The sequence below is a fragment of the Malaya genurostris genome, chromosome 3 (assembly GCF_030247185.1).
Source record: "Malaya genurostris strain Urasoe2022 chromosome 3, Malgen_1.1, whole genome shotgun sequence".
Lineage (NCBI taxonomy): Eukaryota > Metazoa > Arthropoda > Insecta > Diptera > Culicidae > Malaya > Malaya genurostris.
In genome coordinates, this window is record NC_080572.1 from 209851593 (window position 1) to 209877275 (window position 25683).

Here is a 25683-nt window from a genome sequence, read left to right on the forward strand (position 1 = left end):
TTATATCGACCGATTTAGTCAATTTCAAAAACTTCATATTAAGTGGAAGATTCAAATCACATTATATCAAATACTGTATTACAATTGAAACTGAACTTTAAGGGCTGAGGCCAGTAGGTCGCGTATAACCACGACTCTCGATGGGCCGGGTGACCAGAAAAGTTTTCAGTTACAAGTTTGCATAAAATGTGTCTGCATCCAATAAAGCTACCGCTTGTTTGGCAGCCTTGCTGAGCCGATTTTATTTCACTCTCATTTTTCGTTCCGGTACCAGGAAACTGGAGCAGAAACAATGGTGCGTACATAAAAATCGACTGACCTTTACAAAAACAACATTCACTTCATTTTTATTGCGACAACATATATGTTTTATGCACTAATCGTATCTAAATTAAATTATCTAGACATTGTCAGGATAGATTTTTAGATCCATGCTTTTGAAGGCGGGATATTCAATGAACAATTTAAAAGTTGCCGTTTTCAGCTTTGCAATTCTTCCTTCAGAAAAAAGACTTTCCCGACCGCTAAAGTCAATGAATCATTCTGAAATTTGCACAGAATAAACTAAACTACTTTTCTAAGAGATTGTCAGTTGGGTTTTTTGATATTCGTCACCGTTTCTGAGAATATCAGATTTGAAGCGTGAAAATAGCCCTCTAAATCACCCTAAAACACATTGGCCTTAGCCCTTAATGGAGAAAATAAACACAAATATAAAAACATAAATTTTTAAATTTTCGAATTAAAAAAAAACATGTTGGTTATCTGCAACTATTGCTTTTTTTGTTTTGAACAATGTTTATTAGATTTTCAGTTGTTTCGTAGGCCTAGAACTCAGCTTCAACTTTTTCGAATTCTCCAACAACAAAAAAACAGATATCACAAGGTAACACAATTCGGACTATTGGATACATAAGCAATTCTTCCGGCAAAAACCACCAACCTACAGCTTAGAATGTAAATAATCAACTTCCACACACTAATTCGGCAATTTTCTTTCTGTCCCCGTTTTTTTTTCTCCCTGGTCTCTTTCTTTTCCGGAACCACGGCGCGATCCACTCACAGCCAGCAGAAATAGCAAAAAATCCAAGCACCGTCAATCGCTCTATTCGATCGAGTTCAGCCGCCCGGTAGACGCGATTCGGGGGGCCCACGACGACGATGATCTGCGGGGTCAGTCGCTTAGCCCTAAACCGATGACTCCACGCCGTGTCAAGCGACGATCTGTGATGCAACGTGGCACTACAAGCCGCCAGAGTACGACCAGCCGGCGGAGTCACTCCAACCACCGGAGTAGTGCGAGAAGCTCCCGCCGGAAAATCCACCAAAACCCGGTAACCAAATTGATGAACCAACAGAGTGCCGGAACGATGACACTGACGAAAACATTCCCTCAATTTGTGCACAACAAAAATCCCGATCTAACCGAATCCAATCTTAAATCCCTGAACAATGACTACATCATGAGCCACAGCACTGCATCGATGCTGAACAATTTCAGTAAAGCCCAATCAAATAACCTTAACACTTTCAATCATCCACCCCGACACAACACGCACACTCCAACATTACCCGATGGCAGTCCGATTGATCCTATCTATTACAACATGAATTCCTCGTCACCCCTCCTACAGCAACAGACCTCTTGGGCATCTGGAAATCCGGGTGGCCATTCTAATCCAACGTATCAACACTCAACTTCCAACCTGAACCACAGCCCAGAGTTGAATGACGAGTACTACACAAACAATCGTCCTCCGTCCGTCCGTTCCAGTTATTCGAATTTCCACGGAACTCGACCTCTTAGTTCATATGCCACACCCGGCACGAATCTTAATATAAACCAAGCTGGTGGTACCACGACAGAAAATGTATTCGCAAGTCTAACTAATCAACCACAGCAAGTTAATCTACAGCAGCAGCAGCAACAACAACAACAGCAACCCCAATCGACCTCCGGAGTCAGCAGCGATCCGATGGCAATTCCGCAGTTGCCTCACCGACGATCCGTTTCGCGAGAAAGTTTACGTGCGATGCAGTTCCTTAACAGTGGACCTCCGGCATACAATCTCAACTATCACACGCCGCCGGATTCGGAGACCACAATGTAAATAGATAGAAAAAAAACCGGGGACGTAGATTAATACAACTTTCGACTGCAAACAGATGGGGCTTTTTAGAATACCGAAATATGGTATAATTCCGTCCTAAAGTATTCGGTAACTGAGGGTTGTGTAGATAGTAGTATCCTGGCACTGTTAGTGAATGATCTGAATGCGCAAGAAAAGATAACAACGAAATGAGCTTTGTAAATAAAAATATTAAGTGACTAACAATTTTTTAAATGTCATTACACTGATACAACGAACTATTTTGTCCGATACTGACTGGCTGAACAAATCCGGCTAACGATATGTTTTATTTTGATCTCGAATAATTTTAACTTTCTTAAATGAAAATGTATCTAGGAAAAATATTTTACAGCACACACGAAAGACTATAGAATAGTGCGTCATGAAACCTGGTACTTGCAACAGTCGCCGGAATAGAATAAGGAACTTGAAAGGATTGTTCGGGAATGGAAAGAGTTTGTTGTTTTTAGAAAAGTTTTTATTTAGCCTCATATATTCTGTCAAGTGTCATGAAGGATGAATCATTAGTAGAAGAAGTACTCTCAGCGTTGGTGAAAAAATAAAGACCTCGGGATTTGCATTCTTTTTTATAATAAAAAGTTATTGCCAATGACGGGCTGGGGATCAAATGAAGTCCGGTAGCGTCAAAAACATCCTTTCGAGCATTGTTTGTTTGACAATAATTCAATCATCTCTAGTTGAACTGATCGCTTTATTAATTTTTTACTTAACAGCAGCGAGAAAAACTGCTTCAGTATTTTCAATAAAAGCTATTTTTCCATACGCCAAATAAATTATTCGATCGTTCACAACGCTATTCTATCACTAAGGTTCGAGACTGATTCCATGAATCGCAAAATAAACCAGATTTTTTAGTTTTTCAAATTTATTATTCGAAGTATTCTTCCTTCGATTTTTATACATTTCTTACAGCGATTCAATAGTGATTCAAATGCGTGTTCCAGCTCATTTTGTGGAATAGCCTCCAGTGCTCGTGTCGAAGCCGTTTTAATGTCTCAACATCTTCAAAAAAGCATCCTTTCAACTTCAACTTAGGAAACAAAGAGAAGTCACACGGCGCCAAATCAGGTGAATACGGTGAGTGGTCCAACACACAGACTTGATTTCGGACCGAAAACTGACGAACAATATTTGAATTGTGATTCGGTGCATTGTCGTGCAACAAGCCAAATTTCTCTGGATCGCGATGTTCGGGTCGAGGATTCTGGCCATCAAATGCTTCAAAACTTCGATATAGCCAGTGATCGTTTGACCAGTTAGATCGAACTCTTTGTGGATGTTGTCAAACACTTCTCAATGTGTCGCGATCGTCTTACGACTTGTGCGAAGGTGCAACAGATCGTGGACCAATATCATCTTTTTTTTTCTATCTGAATATTTTTCCTTAATTCGTAGACGTTTGAAAATTGCTTCCTATCTAACTTCCAGTGCATCACGAAACTATGTTGGGTTCGCACTTAGCAACGGGGGTTTGGGCAAACCTGATATAAAAACCAGATTCGAAGCTGACTCTATTTTCAATTCAACAAAATTGAACTAGGTTCGAATCTAGCTTCAAACAAACGGTTTGACAGCAGTTAGGGTGGAAACTGGGTTAGGTTTGGCATCAAGCGAAAACGACATAAGAAAAACACATTTTTTGCCAAAAATCGATTTTTTCATCAAAGTAATCACTTTCAAGAGTGATACAATCATTCCAAAGCATCTCTCATCTCGATGCCGTTGGATCCATGTTTCATCTATTGTCACATATCGATGAAAAAAAATCGGATTTATTATTTGTATTGGAGACTGGGGCTAGTCCGGGAACGAGGTTAAATCGGATAGCTTAAATATCTTCTAAACCAGCTGTTGTTCCGATCCATGAATTGATTTTATAAACGCGATTTCATGTGACAGATAGACGCCAGTTAGGTGGATGACGCTGAGTCAATTCAGTTTGGTGTCAATCGTGTCAAAAGTACGTACATTTTTTACAGTTTATTTTTCTAATTTTTTGAGTATATTAGATCCCTGTGCATAGTCATTGACAGTCTGGTTAGTGCTTTCAAATGTTTATTTCATGCTGAATCCAGTGATTATTGAGTGCTTTCGATTACGTGGAAAATAAAATTATTATTGAGTCTCGAAAATGAATTGTCTGTGTGGAACTAAACCGGACAAAAAAGAGGTAGGCTCAATTGGGCACATAATTTGACTTGAAATTCTTAGCGGATTCTTAAACATACCTAAATATTGATATCTATATTTCAATTTTACTTCCTATCGCTTTTTGAAACTAAGTTTACTATAAATTCAATCAAAACGTTCATTATATGTAACGAGGCAATCAAATAGTCTTCAATATAGACTTTAAAGTCAATTTCAACCAAGGATGGCTTTTATCGTATCAAAGAACGCTCACTGGCAAGTCTTCACACGATTGAATCAGTGCCATTGAAGAGAGACGGCTATCGTCGCAATAACAAAAACCCGGTATGGCTCATTTGACATAGAATCGACACCAGTGCGAGAGCGAATTTCTCTCGATGACATTTTTGAGAATCAAAGGTTAGCACGCTACTGTGGGGATTCTCTCTGAAGCAACAAACGGTCGCTTATTCTCGTTTCGCGATCCGATTCGGTATGGGCTGTGGATGATTGCGATAGAATCATTTTATTATTGCCGCTTATTCTAACTATGTGCATATAACCTTTGTATAAGTTGTGTCTATGAAACTGTCTGTGAATGCTCTACACAAGGGTTTTGAAATATTGCAACCTAGTATGAGAATCATCAAGTTGAATCATCGATTCGATTTTCTGCGATAATTGTCAACTTGCGATTCTCTCTTGGGAAATTCCACACAACAACGATCATTATCAGATTGTAAATTTTTTTTAAGGGCGTGAAATACTCAGAGTATGAAGTGGAGCGAAGAAATGTAGCAAAATTCTCTTACGGTTCATGCATTGAGAGACTCGAGTTCTTGTTGCATCTTCTACCGGATTGAAAATGTTGTATACAATATAGATAGCAATATAGCAGCTTCTGTCAAATTTTCGGCAATCACCAACACAGGTTTCAACGAAAATTATCCACACGATTTCATGCATTTTTTTTGTGTTCGTTCTCTACTTTTGTGTGAAATTTCATAGTCCGGTATAGCTCTATAGGGACGTTTACTCCCGCAGTTCCTGAATATTGTATTTTGGGTTGATCAATTCATGGTGGCTTGGTACCATAACTAACGCATGTTTTTCCATGTCATGAATTGGAAATTGTAGTTAAAAGTTGAAGCTACACAACTGGGTAGAAAAATGGGCCTAATAAACCTAGGTATAATGAGTGTTTTTTAAATTTCCAAGAAGTGTCCGGTTTCGCCCCGTAGAATGTCCGACTTAGCCCCGCGCAGCTTCTGAAATTATGGGTTTTGGGTTGGTCACTTCATCGCAACTTTTTACGGAAATTAATGCTTATTTTTCCAAACTACAGGTTTGGAATTGTAGCTGAAGGTTGAAGTTATACAACGGTATAGATGGCTTGGGTAAAAACCTAGTTGTAACTGCTCTGAACCATCAACACGGATTCCGCAACCAGTATATCCGACATGATTTTCTGCGTCAACTTACCAGACCTGTGAAACAGAGCAATTTATGTACTATTTTTGAGAAATTAGCTCACCTTTATCATTCTTCTATAAAAGCAAACTATTCAGTTTGCAGTTTTTTTAACTCGCCCCCCTGTAATTCCGGAACCGGAAGCCAGATCCATTAAAAAATTTCTGGGACAAGAGTGGCTTTTATTTGAGCTTAAGTTTGTTAAAATCGGTTAAGCCATCTCGGAAAAAAGTGAGTGCATATTTTGTGCAATTTCTCGTACACTTTCCATTGTAATTCCGGAACCGGAAGTTCAAAAAATATCTATAGGGCAAGAGTGGCTTCTATTTGAGCCTAAGTTTGTTAACACTGGATCAATTATCTCGGTTCAAGTGAGTGCATATTTTTGACACATACATGCATACAGACATTTTCTCAATTCGTCGTGCTGAATCGAAAGATATATGCCACTTAGACCTTCAGGCCTCGAATCAAAAGTCGGTTTTCACAGTGATTCCCTTATGCAAAACGCACACCCACTTCTCACTAGTGTCTCCGTACAGTGGAAAATCTAGGTTTACTTAGGACGTTCAAATGGAGTTGAAATGCAAACCTTCTAAATAACGCAGTGTGCTCTGATATGAGTCATGTGATATATTTATCACATTAAATGAGTTCTTTTCTCTAGAGGCGTGAGGGTGAGCGGATTTTTTTGGGAAATAAATTGCGAAAGAATACTAGATCTGAAAAATTTGAAGTTTTTCGATTTCACGTTTAGATGTCACTAGTGTCATTCTGACACGACTAAATCCTTCGTTACTGTGGGGTGCCTTTTCCATGAGAGTGATAAACTTTTGATATCGAATATCCACATAGTTTTTCCAAAGATAGCAAAATCAATCTTTTTCCATGGAATCGGAACTGTGATCGAAAATTTAGGATGAACTTTTCAGTAGTTAGAGCCAAGTGACTGGAGACTACATATTGCATTGTTCATCTTCTCATCAACAGAAAGCTGAGATCTATTGAAAAGCGATAGAGCCGATATGATGTGAGATGCAAACGAATTTATTTAACATGAAAAAAATCCAACAATTCGATTCTTTTAAAAACCCTAAATCGATCCCAATGAAATATCTCAAATTTTGAGTTACAGTGGGTGTATTGGTTTTGCTCTCGTTAGGTCTCCTGTATTTAACCGTGTGATAAAATTATTCCACCTTCACCTTAGATGCACCGTTACAATTCTGGAAGCAACGAAGTGATAACTTGAACTATTCATACAATCAATCAACGAACGTGAAAGATTTTTGAAATTGAGAAGTGTGCAGAAAGTATCAGTTTGATTCGTATTCGCGTCATCCCGATATGTCTTCGACATTATCCACCCGACTTTTTTCTGTTGACATTAAATTTCAAAAATACACCAGTAAAATTTCTTTGAAATTTTAGTGTCATATGTCGAGTTTCGTTTCAAGTAAATCTCATTCACGAGAACAGCGTGATGTGGTATACTACGAGTTTTTAAAACGTAATCAAATATTCAATGAGGATTACTGCCGAAAACAAACTAATAATTTGCATGATGATAGTGCGCCGTCCTACTTGATTATTAAATATTATCGCACTATTCGTACTTCTAGATCTCGTTCCGTACGACTTTTTAGGTAAGTTATCAAATGGATCTTTAAATTAATTGTCTCCATATTTTGCCTAGAGATTGCGAAATGTGTAAATTTATAAAATTATTACTTTGAATAAAAAATTGGCATATTCCGGAGAAGTGTCGTTTTTCGAAAAACCCAACAAACTTAACAAATCATTCTACAGGTGTTTCAAGATCACGAGAGCTTTTTTCATCTTCAAAAGCTAAATTGAAAATTCCGAACACGTGTCTTCGAAATGAAAAAAAAATCAGAATCGCAGTTTATTACCAAAGAACACTCATTCTGAGGCCTCAAAAAGGTCCCTTTTGATGTCACTTTTGCTTGAAATCGGAACTAGCTCACTCAAATTCACACAATTGTCAGCAGTTTAGAGGCCGAAACAATGACTGGGTTCCACGCAAAACCGTAATTAAATACGCATCGAAAAAATCAGAAGTGCGGAGTTAAATTTGCAGCAAAAATTGAGGGTTGTTTTTAAAAACTGATTGGAAATCGTGCCCTAAAATCATGCTATGCCCGACTCAACACAGTGTTTTGAAAGAAACACCGAAAATTCTCTTTTTTATGATCAAATAATTAACTATACTTACCCGTTTCCATTGCACAGCGGCAACGTTTCCGCAACAATAAAAGTATGTTTTGGTCCACCTTGAGAATTTGTACTAGGTCCTACTTTTAGTGTCGGAAGGAAAATAAATCAGTTTCTGACTTGTTAATCCAAACAAGGTGAAACATATAAAAAATTTCGTTATAATCCTACCATTAATTACTAATGTTCTATTGAGCACATGTGCGTTTGTGATATATTACTCCCAACAATGTGGCACTATAGACTGTCTTGCCAAATTATCTTCACAATCAGTGTAAATAAGCAGATAAAACAGTTCGTCAAGGAAAACGAAAAACAACAAAACTACTAGTGATTGAAATTAATTAACATCTTTGTGATACCAAAGCACGATCGATGTGATGGTAAGCCATCACAGCAGAAAACAAAAAATGAAAAGACAAAATAATTTACAAAACTTTAACTGTACATGACCTGTTCACGATTTTAATGGTTTTATTGAAATGCTTTTAATTTAACATAATTTTAAAACTATTTAGTGTGTGCAACGATCTTAACAAGATCAGCGGAGTTTCTTTCGCTCTATCAAAGACCGTAATCTCGATTTAATAGCTGTAACGATATCACAAAGCTTTATGTATTCTTCTATAAAAAAGTTGTTTACAAAACGAAACTAATAGGTAAAATGGCATTTTTAACAACAATTTGTACAAACGTAAACGTCCTCATTTTGGGAAGAATAAAATTCGACGATAACAAACAACTGAAATGTGTTTCATTTATCTACATGATATCACCGACTGCTGATACCGTTCGACGCCACCTACGTTCTTGCCATTGCCGATTTTACCTTCGCCTCCCAGCACTCTTCCCAAAAGTTCACCAGTCGTTCCTCCCTGTTGGCGCAAAAGTCTTTGAAGTCTCTCAACATTCTCAACTGAAGCAGCTCTTCCGATTGTGCGATCGCCAGCGATTTCCACTTTTTGTTCGGAATCATATGATTCCAGGACCAGAGAAATCCCGTTCGTCGGATGACTTCACAGTCTTCTTTGTTTTTACTACCGGTCACATGACGCGTTATGTAGGACTCTTGTGCACCGGAGGATATATTATTCTGCACCTGAGACTCGTATGATGCCGAATAACGATTAATGAAATTTGTTATGCTGCTTCCACCGGAGGTAAGTCTTTGGCGGGATTTCTTTCCGTGGTTAGAATTAGTCACCAGAATGAACATATTTCCAGTGCAATGAACGTATTGATAGACTAGCGAGGCTTCATTTGATCCAATTTTCGTTTCAACCGCGCATCTCATGAAACCGAACCGAGTAACAATCGCTTCCTGAAACAGAAGCAATCTTTTCAGCCACGTCTCTTTTTTGAACTCTTCGAAAAGGAAACTTCTATGTTGCTTCAGACATTCAATGTCCAAAGGTACGAATATGGGTCCACGCAAAGGATCACTTTTTTCCGTAATCGGCTCGGCCAGAGGATCTGCTGGTATTGATACAAGCTGAAACCCGCATCCCTGGGCTCTTCGAGACCAACCACTAATAAGATCGCATACGATTGGTCCCGAAGCAGTTATCCATTGCACTACGATTTCATACGCGTGACCCGGAATCATTTTTCGATGATACCGAGCATGTCCCCATTCCGTACGGTCGGATTTGTTGTTCACGTCAATGTCCAAATGAGTTTGCTTATACAGAGGAACATTGACGAATTCTTCGTTCAAATCAATTGTTTCACGCAGGAATGCTGGTACATCGACATCTATTGGGTCAACTGGTTTCTGCAGATCGGGATGCTGGAGCTCCACTTCCATCCATTCGTTCTCAAATGCTTCCAGGTCACCGAGCGGGGGAGTGTAGTCTCGTGATTCCTTATCCTGCATCATGATGTAGTACAGGCAGAATCCCGGAATTACCGGTTTTTCGGCATCGCCTGATGCATGGCAAATCATGCGAGCTCTGTGAAAAATAAAAGGTAGGTTTGTTACTAGTTTATACAAATGATGACCCGAATTTAACAAGCGATAACAAACTTATATCATAGTAATTTTTTTATTATTATTGCCCTTTTAGGCATTATTTTATTATTGAATTGACAAAATATTGCTTCAATTTGGTATAATAGCTTGTTTCGCACGTATTCCGCAATTTGGGGATGATATAGTTAATGTGGGCATAAGACCAACGTATTTAATAAATTGTTAAAAAACTTTGATAACTTTATTAGAATTTATGGAAATTTTTAGTGAATTTAGTAAAAATGCAAAAAGAACTCAAATTTTGTGTGGTATATATTAAAATTAAAATTTAAAATTAAATCAAAATTTTTTGAAAACGACCCTTACTACAAGTTAAACTAACATTCAAAATATAATTATAAAGAACTTCGTATGGACTTTTCTATCGTATTTCTTTTGTATTCGTAATAATGCCCGCACGGCCTTTTGGCTACCTAGCCACCAGACGACTACCAAAATTGATTCAGTGACGGCTGTCGAATCCAATTTAGCAAAACATAGCCGCCTGTATCTTAGTTAGCCGAGCGTTTTCATATTTTCACCTTCGTTTAAAATGTCAAAGATTTCGATGTGGAAAACTCCTAGTGGATACGGTTGTAGGGGTAGATGGGGTAAAACGCACCCTCTAAGGAAATGTTGCTATATTTTAACTATAGAGAATAACACGGAAGAGTTTCATGCATGACTATCTTCCGTAATCATTATTTCTCAAAATTACGTACAAATACTCGCTGAATGCATTGAAAATACATGAAATATCTTATTTTCCAAAACCCGGGGCATGACGCCCGATCGTGGAAAACATGAAATATTTCAATTACGCGATGTGCGATTATCTGAACATAGAGGCAGGATGATCTTAAACAACGGGTAAACATCCATCAAAACAACGGATTAAAGCTCATGACAACCACGGGGCAACATGCTTTAGACTTTTTGTTGACGAAATATTTTCCAGGTGGACGATTGTTCACTATTATTCATTAAATTGATAACTTATGGATAATTTTTGTAAGCGACTACTTGAGCATTTTGCCTCACACAATTTAGGCCATTTTGCCCCCAAAAATATGAGACGATAAATTTGACGATTTTTCTATAAAATTGCAAATACATCGTCTGTATTAGAACTAATTTTAGAAACCCGAATGATTGGCAAAGAAGTTCACTGGTTACCTAATTAAAATCGTCCTCCATCACCCTAGAAAATTACTATGGAATGAACATCAAAAATTATTTATAACAGAGACATAATTGGTTTTTTATAATTTTTTTAGATATGACCATCGCTATCAAAGTTTTATAGTAATCTGTTGTTATGGCGGACTTTCAGTTTCATTAAAATTTCAGTAAAAAAAATGGTAACTTTTGAGAAACGCAAAGGTGCATTATGCCTCGGGAATGCGTTTACCCCATCTTCACCTATCACCTCAAACGAAACACAAGGTCTGGCAGCGGTGTGACAGTCGGTCACCAGAATGGCTGCCAGCCATATTTTGCCCGCTGGCAGCGTTTAGTCAGCCGTCTGGCAGCCATGCGTATGCGGGCGCTAGCAAAATCGAACGATGAATACGTCGTTATTCAGAATTAGGGTGAATATATATAAAGCAAAGTAGGCCAGATGTTGAAGGATGAAGGTGCAAGTACCACTCAGACGATCAGTCATATTCAGTTAACGTCAGCGTCTGTCTATTTCATGTGCATTTGATATCCTCGAATTTTCTTCGCAATTCTACCGCAAATGACAGATTTTTTTTGTTTGGCTCAAATTTTGCATAAGCGTTATTTATAACCAAACGAAAAAATTGGCATTATCAGTTTACCATTTTGGTGGGTTCGATCGATATTTTCTGCAATGGCTAAGGTAATTATAAGGATTTTGAAAAAAAGATTAGTATTTTTTTTATTTTAAAAAATAACACTTAATTTGTATTTTAAAATACCCTTTGCATCTTAGAGCTTAAGCAGTGTGCCTTAAAAATGATATTATGGAATAAAAAAAAATATCTCAAAAAATGTATTATTGATTTTTTATTTTTTGATATGTTGTAGCTGAAGTTCAAACACAGTAAAATTTTTAGAATAGAGAAGTAATATTTAAAAAAGTGACTCATTTTCAGAATACACTGAGGTTTTTTTTTCATGCGGTTTTTTTATGCGAATTTTCAGAGTTATGCGGTTTTTTATGTGAATTTTCAGAGTTATGCGGTTTTTTATGCGAATTTTCAGAGTTATGTGGTTTCCCTTCTGTGGTTTTTTTATGCGAAGTTTCAGAGTTATGCGGTTTTTTATGCAAAGTTTAAGAGTTATGCGGTTTTTTAAGGCGAATTTTCAGAGTTATGCGGATTTTTTTATGCGAATTTTCAATGCACAGCAAGCCACTATTCATCCATTTGCGATTTATTTTAAGTGAAACGACATGTTCAATCATTTGAGTTTTGTAGTTATTTCCGAAGATTTGCGTCACGATTGATTGATTTTATACAACAAGAAAAGCAATTGCATATAAACAATTTAACAATGTAAGAATAACTATGACATAAATGTTGAATAGCTTTTTGCCTTTCTCATATAAAAAGACTATGCAATCGCTGTGAAACCCGACTTTACAACTTAGGTCCGGAGGGCCGAGTGTCATATATCATTCGACTCAGTTAGTCGATCCGACTTCCGGTTCCGGAATTACAAGGGAATATGTGCAAACTTATTAAAAAATGCGCACCCAATTTTCTCGGACATTTCTTAACCGATTTTCACAAACTAAGAAGCAAATAAAAGGTCTTAAAATTCTTTCAAAAAAAAAGAATCCAAATCCGACTTACAGTTCCGGTATTACAGTGCGATTAGTGAAAATTTTCAATTTCATGAGTATTTCTTCACAAGTGATAGCGAATCGAGGTGCACACTTTTATAAAACTTACTGCTAAATTAATGTAGTTGCTAGATTTAGTTAGTCAATATATATATATATATATATATATATATATATATATATATATATATATATATATATATATATATATATATATATATATATATATATATATATATATATATATATATATATATATATATATATATACATATATATATATATATATATATATATATATATATATATATATATATATATATATATATATATATATATATATATATATATATATATATATATATATATATATATATATATATATATATCTACTTAGGGACTACTAGTCCTCGGTTTCCGCTTCCGAAAGCACCAATCTCCAAAAACAGAGCTCACCTCGATTTCTCAGCAACGGTTAGCTCGATTTTCATTATGATTCAAATTGCAGCTCTCATTGTCTTTAAATATACTGTGCTATTTCATCCTGATTCGACTTTCGGTTTCGAAATTATAGGGCAATGAGTGTCAAAACATTCAACTCGTAATTCAAAATGACGATGCAAAACTAGTACACGAGGGTGCGTACGGCTTTGCTCCGTTCGCAGCGTGCTTTGTTCAATTCCGTATAGCGTGCAGGGTTGCCACATTAAAATTTATATTTTCAGGTGAAAAAATGTAAATTTCTACTTCTTTTATTCAATTCGTACCTACTTGTTAGTGTTATTAAAATATCATGATAACGATGCTTTTCTATAAAAGTAAACTTATTGCCTTTCTCATATAGAAAGTTTATGCAATCACTTGAAAAATTGACTAGTGAAAATTGGCCCAGAAGGCTAAGTGTTCTATAGCTTCCGACACAGTTCATCAAGCTTAGTAATGTATGTGTCTGTGCGTGTATGCGTGTGAGTATGTGTCAAAAAAAGGGAGGGTGTGGGGTTAAGTGTGTTTAAAATTGCACACCGTCATTTAGAGCGACGATGCAAAAAGGGCTAACATTCTTCTATATTTGGCTCAAATTTGTAGGCTATATAAGTTACTTACTAAACGAACCGACTTTGGTTATACCGGTTCCCAGTTCCCGGTTCCATAAGTACCGGAAATAGAGGTCAAAAACTTAAAAACGAAACTCACTCAATTTTCTCAGAGATGATATGATCGATTTCCACAAACAGGTTCAAAGAAAAGCTCCTATAGTCTTATAGGTTGCTGTTTAGTTTCATCATGGTCCGACTTCCGGTTCCAGAACTATTGGGTAAAGTGTGTTTAATCATTTAGTGCGACGATGCGGAATAAAGAAAAACTCTTATTAACTTTACATAACTGTTTACAAATTGAAAAGGTTATGATAGTTTATATCTAAAGAAAATTTCTTCTTTTATTCAAAATTGAAAAAAAATCTTCACAGAATCTTCTAGTGATTTTTTTGAAAATATAAGTAATATGAGAAAGGCATCATTACACCACTAGGTGGATTAAAAAAGGTTTTTTCGCAACAACACGTGGTAATGGAACATGGGATGCATTAGAGGGAACAATAAAACGCATGGCTACAAGGGCAAGTCTTCGATTGGTCTCAAAAGTGAAAGAGGGAACAACTAACACAAATTTTCGTTTCCTAGTATGTAGGAATTAGTAGGACTATTACTTTTATTAGTAGTAGGATTATTAATTTTATTATTTATTATTATTGACATCATTACACCACCGACACGGTATGACTGTACTATTGGCTGTGAAAATTGCATATTTTTTTCAAATAAATTTGAATTCAATGGCATTCGTTTATTCTTTCAATCGAACTTATCATAGAAAAGCTAAAATTTTTATCAACTGCAGTACCGTCTTTTACCGATATTACACACTAGTAGCAGACATCCGCAACAGTTTCGATTTCTTCATAGCGTGTACGAAATAGAACAAAGCAAGCATCGTTTGTTTTGTGTTTTCTTCTTCTTTCGGTGTTGTACATATTGTCAATCTATATGGCGATTTGAAAACTTCGACACTCATCACACATTGACACATGCGGAACCGGAAATCGGATCCGGATGAAATTTCACAGTGTTTTTAAAGATAATATGAGCTTCAATTCAAATCATGATTTGTGAAAATCGGTTCAAGCATCGCAGGGAAAACGAAGTGAGTTCTGTTTTTGGAGTTTTTCTTCACCACTTTCGGTGCTTTCGAAACATGAAAAGGGGAGAGCAGTAGTACCGAATTAGAGTTTATACACACAAACAAATAAGCTCTGCAAACTAGAATAATTTATCATACATTTTTATGGGATTTGCACCTTTTTTTGACCATCGTTTGTGAAAAACTACTAATGAAATTGGTAATTTTCCACTTATCACGCTTTAGTTCCGGAACCGGAAGTCGGATCCGGATGAAATGTTCTAAAATTTTTTAGGAAACTATAAGACCTTTCACTTGAATCTTGATTTGTAAAAATCGGTTGAGTCGTTTCAAAGAAAAATGAGTGCACACTTCTTCTCTAATTTTATCATGTAACTCCGGAACCGGAAGTCGGATCCAATTAAAATTCAATAGCAGGCTATGGAACTGATAGTCCTTTTATTTGAATTTAATTTTGTAAAAATCGGTTAAGCCATCTCTGAAAAAAAAATGAGTGCATATTTTTTCACATTTTTTGGTACATATATCTCCGGAACCGGAAGTCGAATCGGGATGAAATTCAATAGCAGGCTATGGGACCATGAGACCTTTTATTTGAATCTTAGTTTCGGTCAGCCGTCTCCGAGAAAAGTGAGTGCATATTTATGTTACATACATACACACATACACACACACGGACGGACGGACACACAAACATTTTCTCAGTTCGTCGAGCTGAGTCGAATGGTATATGACATTCGGCTCTCCGGGCCTCGTTTAAAAAGTCGGTTTTCACAGTGATTGCATAGCCGTTCTATATGAGAAAGGCAAAAAGGAAAATATCCAGAAATTTTTCTTCGAATTTCTCGACGACGGTAGCGTTTAGCGACATTTTAATTACCATCTATTTGATTGAAAATTTAGCGTTCTTTGATAAAATTTTGTTGAAGAATATATAAAAAATTTTTTTCATGATTTTCAAAAATTTTCATTTTTTTTGGAATATGTAACTTTTTTCAAATATTACACAAAAGGAATGTAATATCAAGACTGCTACTTATTTTGAACGTTACCTACAACATATAAAAATATCAAAACTATATGTTTTTCAACGATACTCAATTTTTTACATAGTCTTTATAATTACCTAAATCATTGCAGAAGATACCAAATCGAACGGAACCACCGTTTCTAAAATATATATTAATAAAAATTTTCAAAGGATTTTTTCTAAGTCCTTTCTCAAAAGTAAGGCTACAGAAAAAATGGCAAACTTATGACGCTAATCGTCTCCTTTGATCAAAAAGAACGCATACGCAACGACCTTCGGTTTCGTGTGGAATTGCTCAGCTCTACTTCAAATCTAACTGTAAGTTAACATGTTACCGTGGTTGTGTTTTGACTTTACTCATAAAAAAAATACTATTCAATTACTATGAAAATCGGGTTTTGAACCGAGGGTTGTGTGTCATATACCATTCGAATCAGTCTGTCGAGATGACAAAACGTTTTCGTATATCAAATCGAAGGATTGTTGAAAACATTTTCTACTTCAGTCTATTATCCACTTACCTTCTCATATCTTCCAAGATCTTCAGCGGATTAGACGGTCCCTCGATTCGGTTCTGCAGCCAAGTGATGGCGTCGTAAGACACGAAAGTGCACGAAGGCAAACTCTGTGCCGGTCCGAGAAATCCAACTCCGTGGTCAGGGTTTCGAAAGGCTTCGAATATTTCCTGCAGCGTTGCTGATTGCTTCAGCTTGCTACTTTCCGTGCAAAAGTCATCGCTATCCTCGGGTAAACCTTGTTCCGAAGCAGAGTTGAGTGTCGACAGAGGAATCCCATCGACTGTGGTTTTACCTCCTACGGAACTGATTTGGTTCGCCACTGTCGCCTGGATGTTCGCTTTATCGAGCACTTTGGAACCCGATCTGGTAAGTATGCTAAGAAGTGAAAGAATGAGATAGTAAGAGTCATGCCTCCCATGGCAAAAAAAAACAAACAACTTTGCTAAACTATTAGCCACAAAGCCAACCAGAAAACTAGTGCGCTTATGATTGAATGATTTTGAGAATTTACACCAATTGCGATGACTAACCTGGTACCATTATTGTTATGATTGCGCTCTTGATACAAACTGTTAGCACTATGCCCATGGCCATTACCAATATAATACAATTTAGCGCAAACACCGTACTGCAATAAAAAAGAAGATAACACGGCCGTTGAGGAAACTAAAATTGAAAAGTGCAATAAAAACTGAAAACTGATCAATAGATGCAAAAGTAACAGAAATTCTGAAGCAATAGACGAGCAGAAACAGTGCTATCAACGGCCCTACAAAACAAATAAAAAAAAATTATATAAATTATAACACTATAACGCATCAAGATTAGTTTAGCAAAAAAGATTGACATAACAGTAAACGGTTCCGCAAACAAATCAGTTCAATCCCTGCTACTCCGAAAACGATTACCGGGTCGTATGTTAATGGCAAAAGGAGACAAACTCTTCCAAGATAAGAATGGTTAAAAATAACGTCTGAATTGAAAAGAATACATAGGAAAATCGATCGATCCGCTATTTTTAAAAAGATAGCGGAACAAAAACTACCAAACGAAAAATACTATTTTAGTGTTATTAACAAATACTCTCTAAATTTCACTTCGTAGGATCCCAGTAGGCATTTGTTGTCAATTTGAATTCAATCATAAATCAAATAAACATAGATTTCCCAGTGTAATAGTAATGTAGTTGAGCAACCCGTGACACCAAAAGCACCGTCTGGTGGAGAATGGGTGCGTAAATGCTCCTAAAATGCATGCAAAAAGTTGCCTGCGCATTTAACACAACCACAGTAGCTAATGGAAAAAAGTACACCCGTTTGTCACTAGAGGTGCTGTTAGTGTCACCGTACAGTGAGAAATCTATGTTTATTTGATTTATGATTCAATGTATGCAATTTTAAATTGTATGTTAGTATGACGGGTTTGGTTGAAATCTGGAACTCGAACAGACGGAAACAGACTCACGTGGCCAGCTTCTTATATTGTGGAACATCAACTCAGCAGTTTTCAGTGTTTTACGTAGGACTACGTTTTTGTTTACTATATAGCGGTGGAAGTAACACGCAAAATGAAACCGTACAAACAGTGGTCAACTTTTGAACAACTCAACTGATTTTAAACAGATTTTCGATATAAAATGATATATTTTAGAGAATTGAAGATTGAAATTTCAACTAATAACGAACACAGAAAGAAATAATGAAATTTACACGTGATGTAAATCAATAGTAACATGGAATAGACATGGGTTGAATCGAAATTTTGATTGAAAACCTCCATCGATGCAAAACTAAATTGAATTGCATTGAATTTTCAATGAATATAACTGTATCTTTCAATTAACGCTTATTTTGCGATCAAATTGTATTGAAACGTACAGAATTGTAAAGTAATTTTATGTTTAATTACCTGCTCCAAATATGTGCATGAAAATAGATGTAAATTCACAAAATATTTTTATCTGTGAGAAATGTATAATATTCCATTTTGTCCTTGGTTTCCCTTTACAGAGACGACAGTGTGTTCTCGTATTTACGAGAAACCCCTTCACAAAACAAAAAATATTTCCAAGTAGTAAGTTTAATGCAATCGAAAACCTGTTTAAAATCGATTGATCTGTAGAAGTCCATCTGCAAACCATTGTTCGTACGATTACATGTTCCGTTTTAAGGTTTCTCACCTTATATGAAAAATAAAAGTATTTCGCTTAGATATAGATAAGTTTTCTTTAAAACACAAAAAATGCACCCATTTGAACAGTCAAACCAAATTTAAATTTTGATTTTAACAATGGTTGGGACAGTAATAACCCCATACACATCGAAAAACTCATCCTGCGCTACGGATCGAAATATTTCACGAAACAAGCATTGTAAGTGATTAGTAACTTCCCAGATATACACAGCGAAAAAAAGAATTTTCATGAACAATAAATTTTTTATGGCATAAATATGAAAACTTATACAACTTTAATTATTAAAATGATTATATACAAACGCAAAGTAATCTACATACTTACGGTATCTGGATGCCACAAGATTCAATATAAACCTAACATACAACATATGCCAATCCAGAGTATAAGTAACTAGAGTAACGAAAGCGTTAAGTTTGGTCTTTTTACTCAGTGTTATTCCAACAGATTTGTTAATTTTATTTGAAGCATACACAGTTCGAAAAAAATCTTGTGATTTTACATTTTACAAGATGCGCATAAATGGAGCGTCACGCAATTTACTTTCAAGAACATGTGAAATTGCGTAATATGAAAAAATACATGACTTGAAATTGAATTAATAAAAAAAAAATCTTTCTCTCCAAATTTGAGCCGAGAATCATTAGATCACAAAGTTCGTCCATTATTTGACTGAGTCACAGAAGTCGATATCTGCTCGGCAGATAATTGATATATATACAATTATAGGGGTTTGAGATAATCTTCTAGACCTTACGTGTGGGATTGGGAATCGAACGCAACTTACGCAATATTATTCGTTTATTTGACCTCAGCTTCAATAGTCATGCAAATGTATTGAATGCTTCAAATCAAGTAAATTTCGGTTTGGCCTCACAAATGTTTGACAGTTTCTTTGAGATTTTACACAATTCCAATAATTTTAAACGATTTCACGTTCCAATAATTTTACACGATTTTACCTTCCAATAATTTTACACTATTTTACGTGGAATAGTATTGACACCAAACACATGTCAAAGTTTAAGACTCACCGTGTTGAATTTTGCGTTTCGTTTCGACGGCTGTGGAAAGTTCCGAAAGTAAAATTCAAATGTGATAATGCATTTCCCTTGCCATTTAAATTGTCTCATTAAAACATTTGTAAGATTCGGCCATTTGTATTGTGAGCTTATTAAATAACCTAATTGTAACTTTCAAATGAGTCTAACTCTTTCGAAATCGATTGTATCATCTTGTTGCAATGACAACCACTGGAAACTGTCGGTTATGTCACATATAACATTACATCTCTCGAGCCGGAAATTTTCGCCATAATCCTTCCAAATTTGATTGACTTTGTTAGTTTTCTAATGAGTCTAAGTTTATCCAAATTGGTTGAGTCATCTTCGAGAAAATTCAGCCGATGAAAAATGTACGATAAGTCGGCTACGTCACTTATACCAATATATCTCCTGAACCAGAAGTGACAGCCATTTCAGCTGTTTTTCAAAGAAGGGCGAATCTAACATTGACACCAAATGGAGAAAAACATCGATGAATGTTTTGAGTTTGGTTTCAAATCCTATTTAGAAATTATCGTATATTCTCAGATTAATTTTTGATTGAATGTAGGTTTATCTTTAAAAGGCATGCAAATTTTACCACTTTCCTTCTAAATAAATCAACATAAAAAGAGTATCGCCCTTTTTTGATTTATTCACTTCTATGCTTCCTGTGTGCAATATGAAGTTACGCTCTTGTGCTTTTTTCATGAAATAGGTTGGTTTCCGCGACTAAGCCTAATCTGCGGGTAATTTTATCCTCGCATTTACTATTTCCAGTAGTGAAAGGTTCGGAAACTATCTTAAATAAAGAAAATAAACAGTTTCGCTCTTCCTTACTAGCAATTGAAGTATTGCCCTGTTCGTTGGATTGTAACACGGAGGGTGAAACTTATATTGAAATGACAGTTTCGCACTTTATAGTTCTTTGTATTACTAAGATTGCGATTTTTGTAGAATCCGAATTTTTAGGCAGAATTGTAGGATTTTGAAGCCTTTATTGGTAGGAGAAAAATACTCGATTTGTTTACTTTTGTAAAATTCGCCGCTCTTTGAAAAACAACTGATTTGAGCTTAAAACTTGATCAATTGTCTAATATTAGTTTTCAAACGAGCCTAAGTTTGTTGAAATCAGTTCAGCCATCTCCGAAAAAATTGAGCGTTGTAAACGCGTTTTATCGGTTACGTCACTTGTACCATTATGTCTCTAGAAGTAATAGCCATTTGAGTTTCGAACTAAATCAATGGTCTAACATTAGCTTTCAAATGAGCATACGCTTATTAAATGCGGCTCACTCATCTCTGAGAAAATTAGGTGTTAAAAAACAACGCGTCGTTACGTCGGTATCGTCACTTTTACCAATATATCTCCTGAACCAGAAGTGACAGCCATTTGCTCTTCAAACTTGATCAATCAAACTATTAAACGAGCCAAAGCTTGTTAAAATCGGTTATGCGATCTCCAAGAAATTAGACGTTTTCCGATTTCGTCGAGCTGAGTCAAATGGTATTTAACTAAATGGTCTCCGAGGCTTCTTTCATATTTCGGTTTTCCAGCTATTCTATTATCTTTCTAAAAAGGAAGGCAAAAAGGTACATTTCAAATAGAAGAAATAATTCTGTCGTAGAAACAAGGATGGCTTTTATCGTATCAAAGAACGCTCACTCGCAACTCTTCCACGATTGAATCAGTGCCATCAAAGAGAAACGGAAATCATCGCAACAACAAAAAAACCGGCATGGTACATTTAACATAGACTAGACACTAGTGCGAGAGCGAATTTCTCTCGGTGAACCGTCTGAGAATCAACCGCTAGCACGCTGCTGTGGGGATTCTCTCTGAAGCAACAAACGGTCGCTTATTCTCGTTTCGCGATCTGATTCTGTATGGGCAGTGGATAATTGCGATAGAATCATTTTACTATTGCCGCTTATTCTAACTATGTGCATATAACCTTTGTATAATTTGTGTCTATGAAAATGTCTGTGAATGCTCCACACAAGGGTTTTGAAATATTGGAACCTAGTATGAGAATCATCAAGTTGAATCATCGATTTGATTTTCTGCGATAATTGTCAACCTGCGATTCTCTCTTGGTAAATTCCACACAGCGGCGATCATTATCAGACTGATTTTTTTTAAGGGCCATGAAATACTCAGAGTATGAAGTATAGCGAAGGAATGTAGAAAAATTCTCTCGAGGTTCATGCATTGAGAGACTCGAATTCTTGTAGCATCTTCTACCGGATTGAAAATGTTGTATACAATATAGACAAAAATCAAGCAGCTTCTGTCAAATTTTCAGCAATCACCAACACTGTGTACAAAAACTGTAGAGTGAAAAACTTCTTAGTGCACATGTAAACGCTTCGGGACCCAAGATTGTATGAGTGTCCTTTTATTTCTTTCGGAAACATGTTGGAAATAATAATAATAAAAATTGGAAAAAGTAAAACCAAATTAAATTTGTTTCTCCTAGTATATATTCCAATCAATTTCATTCAATTTTTTTTTCAAAAATTTTTACCAAAATACATGATGTCAAAAGCCTTTGCTATCATTACAGTAAAATCATATCTCGTTTCTGTAAAATCCTAAGCGTACACGCCATATCGAGAAAAATCTAAAAAAAGTGCACACACACATTTTCCGAGCTGAGTTGAATAGTAAATAATACTAGGAGTCTCCAGTGCTCCGATCAGAAGTCGGTTTCTCCAGCAATTCCCTTACCTTTCTATAAAGAAAAGCAGAAACGATTTAAAATACTAATCCCGGAAATAACTTATTTTACATTTCGTGTAATATTACAACGAAAAATATGCGAATGTATCGTCTGTTGCGTCATTTTTGTGTAACTTTATAAGAATGTAATTCTACGCATCAATTCAAACCCAGTGTGCCTGGATACTTTTTGACGTAGTAATATCACAAGATTTTGGTTTGCAGTATCATTCAGGTGAAACATCGTTACTCTATTTACATGTACTCGGTGCGGAACAAATGCTTAAAACATATTTTGCTGAGACCAAAAAAGCAGACAAGCAGTTCAAAGTACGCAAATCGTGTAAGCCACAAGCTAACAGTAAGCCAAAAACCATTGTTTAGCAACAAGAAAAAATGTATTAAAAATAAAGTTGTAAACCTTAGACGAGGCTTTTCCGGCAGTCGATTGCTTCCAACTCGTTCCCGATAGGGTTGCGCTTGAGATACCTAGAGGAGGGAAATGTCACATATATGATATTAAAAAACGCTTAAATATTGAAAATATAATCTAAGGGAGATGTGCTGGGTTGTCTACGTTGTGGGACCGTATCAATAGTTTTGGGCACAGATGCATTAATTATATCAATATAATAAAAAAGTTACGAAGCCTTAACTCCTTCACCAGTGTCTGTACTTTTGTTAGATCTTAAACCGAATTATTGTAAAACCACTTTGGGCAGTCAGATCAAGTGTAATGTGTCTCAACTCAATGAGGTAAAATATATATAGACACACAAATTTTAGAAATTTTAGTGTTTGTGAAATGATTTTTTCTTCAGCAAATCAACGCACTACATGTTATTCTGAACCATAGCTATACTACATGGAATGAAAAGTCCCGGACTTCTCATAGAAAAGACGTGAATAGTGTAATATTTTTGTTGAAAACAAGACTCTAGATGGCCAATTACCAAATTTTATGACAATCTATCCAAAAGTGTTTGAATAGCAGCTTATCGTATCAAATGAGTTCTAGTTTTTATCATGCTATGGAACAAGATGCACCAGTACATTCATACATAAAAGCAACGGTGAAATTGAATGATTCGCGTACGGATTGGTCCACCATCCACCATATTCTCCAGATTTGGCCCCCAACGGAAACGGAAACCTGTTTTGAAGGTATCATGACAAATCATTTTTTAAAGGGCATGAAAATGTTGGAGGACCAATGGATCAAGTGGACGGTAAAAAATCAACTTTTTCTTTGACAGGCCCGGGACTTCTCATTCCATGTAGTAGAAAGTGGCGCATGACGTTTTAATACCTAGAAAAGCTATGCCCTAAGCAGATTACGTGTGTCGGCAGATCCTTTTGTGTAAGTATTTTAATGCAGATTTTGAAAGGGATGATCAGGTACATGCCTCTTGCCACTAATTTTTGAGATCCAGATATACAACTTCCAGACTAGAGATGGGCAGTTCGTTCGCGAACGGTTCAAAAGAACTAGTTCTTTTGAAAGAATGAATGACCAATAGTTCTTTTTTAGAGAACGGTAGTTCTTCAGTTCAAAGTCGTGAACAGTTTAATCAGAAAACTACAAAACCTCCTAATTGGGATCTCGGTTAGTCATTCAACAAGCCAACTAACTATGAAAAGAACGAACGAACGGCTCTCGAGAACTAGTTCTTTTAATAGAACTCTTCATCACTGAACGATTCTTTGAAATGAACTGTTTTGCCCATCTCTATTCCAGACTCAGCATATGTTTAAAGATTTTGAAGTAGTAATAAATTCGGTGAAAACGTAAGAAACTGAGGCAGAATATCCCAGAAAATGACTTTTCAAACAAACAAAAATATATTTCATTGAATGCATAATATCTTAAGAATACTGCGTCAAACTTCAAGTCGATTAGAACAAAATTAAGAGTGTTTTTATACCTGTCGAATGTTAATACCTGACCCGAACGCGGAATTATTACCTGACAGATGCTTCGTTTTCTGTATAATGCCTAACATTACTCTCCAGTTCTATTTATAAAAATTTCAACCAGTTTATATCTAAACTATATATTTTGTCAGTATAGTAGTAGTAGTTACTCTAGCGTAGCAGTAAATGTTGTATCGAAATTTTAAAGCGCTTTCCTCACAGTTCACGTTTTTGAAAATATCAACTATATCTCGGTACATAATTTACGAGATAACACTGTAGTTTTTTGTGTGCAAATTCGTTCTTAATTTTTATTTTATGACAAATTGACTAGATTTTCGCAAAAAAAAACGCGTTTCCCCCTTTCAAAGAGTTGCAAAATAAAGTGAAATATTTAAAGTTTCGAAGAATTCTCTCAGCGTGATCTGGGGAAAACAATTATTTAAAACTAACTTCAATTTTTCATTTGTGTTTCACATTCAGAGTAGTTTAATTTTTTTATATCGTTTATTTATACCCGGCTGTAGTGATAAAACAATTTCTATGGATAAGAAAAAATGTGTGTTCGAGTACTAGGTTCGTAATATTTTTTCGCAAATTTCAATAACTACTATTCCGTTCGCTAGTCTTTTCCCAGTCTATTTCTTTAGAACTACAGATTGTTTAACATCTATCATTAACCCTTTCGCAGTTATGAAACCAGCTCAAGTATGTCGTAATCGGTTAAGCCATCTTCGAGAAAATTGCGCCAGTAAAAAAAGAGTGCGCTTTGTTGGTTACATCACTTATACGATGTTTGAACGCCAATCGCCATAGAAGAGCCTTCAAATAAGCTCAACTCAGAGAAAACGGAGCAGTTTATTCGGTTTCGTCGGGTATAAGAATTATATATTCAAAATCGGATGTGCTCAAATGCATCGATGCAGAAGAATCTCAGCACCTGTCCTACTGAACTAATTGTCGAGTAATCATTGCATTGTGCCCCTGACAAATAATACGGTCCTCGTGTGGAATGGAATTAAGCTTCAAAAATGTCCCCCAACTACCAGTTTTCAAAAATAATTTTTTTGCTGATAAACAAATTTTTAAATATTCGGATAATCATTATCTATCACCACGTTTAAACAAAAAGCAACTAATAAAGATTGCGAATGTTGGTAAGAGGTCGAATAGAAAACAAAAAAAGAAAAGCAAAAGTGTTTCGCAAGCATATACAACTCCTAGGAATGATATTGTTGTCAGTAGTTGCACA

At 35.9% G+C, this 25683-nt stretch overlaps 2 protein-coding genes across 4 annotated transcripts in view; one reads left to right on the forward strand and one right to left on the reverse strand.

Annotated features, from left to right (window-relative positions):
• LOC131437529 (sodium/potassium-transporting ATPase subunit beta-1-interacting protein) overlaps positions 1 to 8730 on the forward strand; it is a 135789-nt gene extending 127059 nt beyond the window's left edge. For both annotated transcript variants that reach the window (XM_058606935.1, XM_058606936.1), the window contains one exon: positions 1066 to 8730. In XM_058606935.1, coding sequence (XP_058462918.1) covers positions 1066 to 2111 — 1046 coding nt within the window. In that variant the 3' untranslated portion in view covers positions 2112 to 8730. The remainder of the gene's footprint in view (positions 1 to 1065) is intronic.
• Positions 8568 to 25683, reverse strand: part of LOC131437528 (GATOR complex protein Iml1) — a 29268-nt gene continuing 12152 nt past the window's right edge. For both annotated transcript variants that reach the window (XM_058606932.1, XM_058606931.1), the window contains 3 exons: positions 22939 to 23006; positions 16562 to 16933; positions 8568 to 9940 (listed from right to left, as the gene is read on the reverse strand). In XM_058606932.1, the coding sequence (XP_058462915.1) occupies positions 8791 to 9940; positions 16562 to 16933; positions 22939 to 23006 (1590 nt within the window). In that variant the 3' untranslated portion in view covers positions 8568 to 8790. The remainder of the gene's footprint in view (positions 9941 to 16561; positions 16934 to 22938; positions 23007 to 25683) is intronic.